At 40.0% G+C, this 3,461-nt stretch overlaps 1 protein-coding gene across 1 annotated transcript in view; it reads right to left on the bottom strand.

Annotated features, from left to right (window-relative positions):
• Window positions 1–2,834: 2,834 nt before the first annotated feature.
• Window positions 2,835–3,461, bottom strand: part of LOC107290706 (cyclic nucleotide-binding domain-containing protein 2-like) — a 37,684-nt gene continuing 37,057 nt past the window's right edge. Inside the window, 1 exon segment of the mRNA XM_029284799.1 lies at window positions 2,835–3,165. Within this exon segment, the coding sequence (XP_029140632.1) occupies window positions 2,835–3,165 (331 nt within the window).

The following is a 3,461-nucleotide window of genomic DNA, read 5'->3' as shown; positions in this document are numbered from 1 at the left end:
TGTCTGAATTAGGACAAGTTGAGCCTGGTCATTTGTGCCTTGAGGGAGAACTCTGGATGATTTGTTTAATGATCCATCAGTTTGTTTTCTTGGCTCTCTACGGTATTCTCAGGAGTATTTTCCAACACCAAAGGTCAAAGGCATCGATACCTTTCCTATCCTGCTTCTTCAAAGTCCAACATTAAAAGTAGTGACAATTATTTGCTTCCTACCCAACATATTTATAACACACAGCAATGACTATTAAGTATCCATATTTAAAGAGAAGCTATAAAAATCTGCAGTGAATTGCTTTTTTTTTAAAGAAAATTGTATTATTTGATTGCTTTGCCATTAATACAATTGGCCCACAAGATGGATTTGTGCAAAAGGCCCTCTGGCCATGACTGCTATCTATTTTTCCAGCAGGAGCTGTGGGTTTATATGGACCCCTTCCCCAACTGTATACCATACTGATGACATCGAGTCCCATGTCAGTGGATGATCTCTTCCAGTAGCTTCATCCAACTATTATATAGGAGGGAAGAGACACTTGAGTCCTGAGGCAGCCCCACAAAGGGGCCTAAGGCTGGATCTCTTCTTCCCAACTAGCGCCGATCAATATCAATCAGGGAAAAGGGAGGCGAACCACAGCAAAACAGTGCCCCCACTCCCCAGAGCTGGTCAACAAACTACCATTCCAATGGTATCAAAAGCTTCTGAGAGATCCACAGGTACCAGGATGGATACACCACTCCCATCCTAAGTCCTCCAAAAGTCATCTATAAGTGTAACGAATGCAATATCTATATTATAGCTCAGCCTGAATCCTAAGTGAAAAGGGTCCAGATAAATCATTTCATCCAAAGTCCTCTATAGCTGGGAACCCACCTCCTTCTCTGCAACCTTCCTTAAAAAGGGAAGGTTGGAGATTGGACGAAAGTTATCTAAAACCATAGGGTGCAAGGATGGCCTCCTGAGGAGGGGGTGAACCACCACCTCTTTCAAGGCTTGGAGAAGGGCATGAGTCCAAACTCCAGGTGGCAGAATTCACTGCAGTAGGACCTCTGTCCACTTTCTCAAAATTGACCAGCTCAGACTCCTCCCAGATAACCAAGCTAGGCTGTGACTCAGCCGTTTCAACTGGATCTGCCTAGCCAAAGTCCACTCCGAACAAAGACAAGTGCCTTTATCCAACAAATGCCTAGAATATTTCTTACTATAGTTGACATTATTGTTGACTTTGGCCAGAACGTTTGTAGATTTCTACAGCCTAGAGGGCTTCCTGTAAGATGTCTGTCCCAAAGTTGAGCTAACTTAAACAATACATGTATCTCTCCCAGAGGCTTCCAAAATTTGGATTAGAGATATCAAGGATTCCTCTATTCTGACTATCTTTACTGCTTCGTCCAGGGTCAAGTCATGCTATATGAACAATTTCTCTTTCTGGGTGGTTGAGTTCCATGTACACTGCTCACAATCTTGTCCTTTATAAACAACACAGGCAGTTCTCCAAATTCACATGTTTGAGACAACCTTTTTGGCATACAGTCAACACAATCTCCTTTACTCCTTGAATTCTGATATTTTAAAAAAGCCTTTCAAGTTATGTCCTTCTAGGGTCAAAATGTGCAGGAAAGGTGTCTATTATTGTTTGTTTATTTGCCTTCTGTGTAAACAGGAACAGATTATAAATCTCCTCTGCCTCTTTGCAAGCAAAATGCAAAAACAAAGCCCTGAAGTTGATTTTCTTTTTGCTAGGACCTGCCAACAATCAGACTGAATTGAAGCGTTGGAGCCACTTTTGCCAATTATTGGCAGTTTTCTGGTGTGAGAAGGACATTGGAGATTGGAAGTGAGGCCATTTAGCGTACACTCACTTTTGACACGGAGTAGCTTTCATTAGCCCAGTACCATCCCACGGCTCTGAGGTTCCCAGACACTTCAGATGACAAGCAAGTTCTTTTAGTCATGAAGGGAGCCAAGCACACACAGCAACCAGTACATGTAAGGTGATTGTAAGCAGCTCAGGAAAGAGTACAATTGAAATATATAAGTGAATCGGACTAAATAGAACTAGCTGTCTAATGGGCATCTGCTGGCTATCAACTCTCCTTAAAAGCACAATACCCTTATTCCACACTGTAGCTTCCATCACGTGTAGCAGTGCAAAAAATAGAAACCTAAGGAGATCTGGAAGGCCACATCTCCATTTCTGGTCTATTGGCTTTCCAAAGACTCTGAATCACTTTATAGTATAACCAGTGCAGTTTATATTGCTATTTGATTATAAAGCTTTTGGTCTTAAAATGATGGAGTATATGTTTCCTTTTCAGTCTCATGTTGAAACAGTAGGTCACGCTTATTCAACCATGCATGCTGTATTAATATGAAATTTGCAGGATATTTCAAGAATGGCAAGATTCAGGAGATCAGCATGCAGAGGGAGAGCAAGATATCCTGTAGCTTTTTTGTGCTTTAAGCCACCCAGAGTCATCTTATTGCAGAGATGGCTGGCATAATCATTTAATAAATAAAAATAAATTAAATATACAGTAGTATGTAAGCATTTCAGCACTAAACACAAAACCTGACTTCACTGATGCATGTATAATATGCATGGGGAAATCTACCTTATAAAAGAAATTTGTCTCCCTGCAATATCAGAAAAGAAATGAAATGGACCAGACTCAAAAATCACAGTATCAATCAATTATAAAAAGAAAGAAATATAAACTTTGTCAATTAAATGCATATTTATGTACAAATAGTCATAAGCACATAAGTAGTATCATCCTTCAGTCTTTTAGAACTGCATCTATGTGGCTGACTTATGAATCCAAACGCTGATGCTATTAAAATGCACCATCCAAATTGGGACGCACAACTGAGATGCCATGAATCAGCTTTGGTAGAATAACTGGTAGACTTTCTCTTGTTTGGCTTAATTGAACAGGAACGTATTTGACTTTAGGTGGTGGATATGGCATTCTGTAACACAAAGGAGAAAGATCCAAGACTCCTTCTTGATTCAAACTCCAGGAATCATAGACTTCAGCTGTAGGGCATGGATGTGGAGGATATACCATCTTCATGAGTTTGGGTTCCATCACAAGTTTCAATAGATCTTTCTTAAACATTTCCCAGGCATTCTGTCGAAGGAAGATCTGACACAGCTCGTCGTCACTGAAAAGCGGAAGCAACATTAAGAACTGGACTCCTCTTTTTAAGCAGCAGATCTCTGGAGTATTTTCGCTCTTTCTATTTCTAAGTGTCTTAAGTATTAATAATAATAATAATAATAAATTTAATTTATATGCCGCCCTTCTCCCAGCGGGACTCAGGGCGGCGCACAACATATTTAAAACAAAACATAAATACATTCCCCCCCGATAAAACCGAATTAAATCAAATTTTAAAGTTGTGTCTCTGTCAAATTGTTAAAAGATAAACCCCAAATAAAATCCTCCCTAGGTCAGGTC

The sequence above is a fragment of the Protobothrops mucrosquamatus genome, unplaced genomic scaffold (assembly GCF_001527695.2).
Source record: "Protobothrops mucrosquamatus isolate PMUCROS unplaced genomic scaffold, P.Mucros_1.0 scaffold958, whole genome shotgun sequence".
Taxonomy (NCBI): domain Eukaryota; kingdom Metazoa; phylum Chordata; class Lepidosauria; order Squamata; family Viperidae; genus Protobothrops; species Protobothrops mucrosquamatus.
Note: the sequence above shows the minus strand (reverse complement) of the source record. Positions and strands in the feature narration are given on the sequence as shown.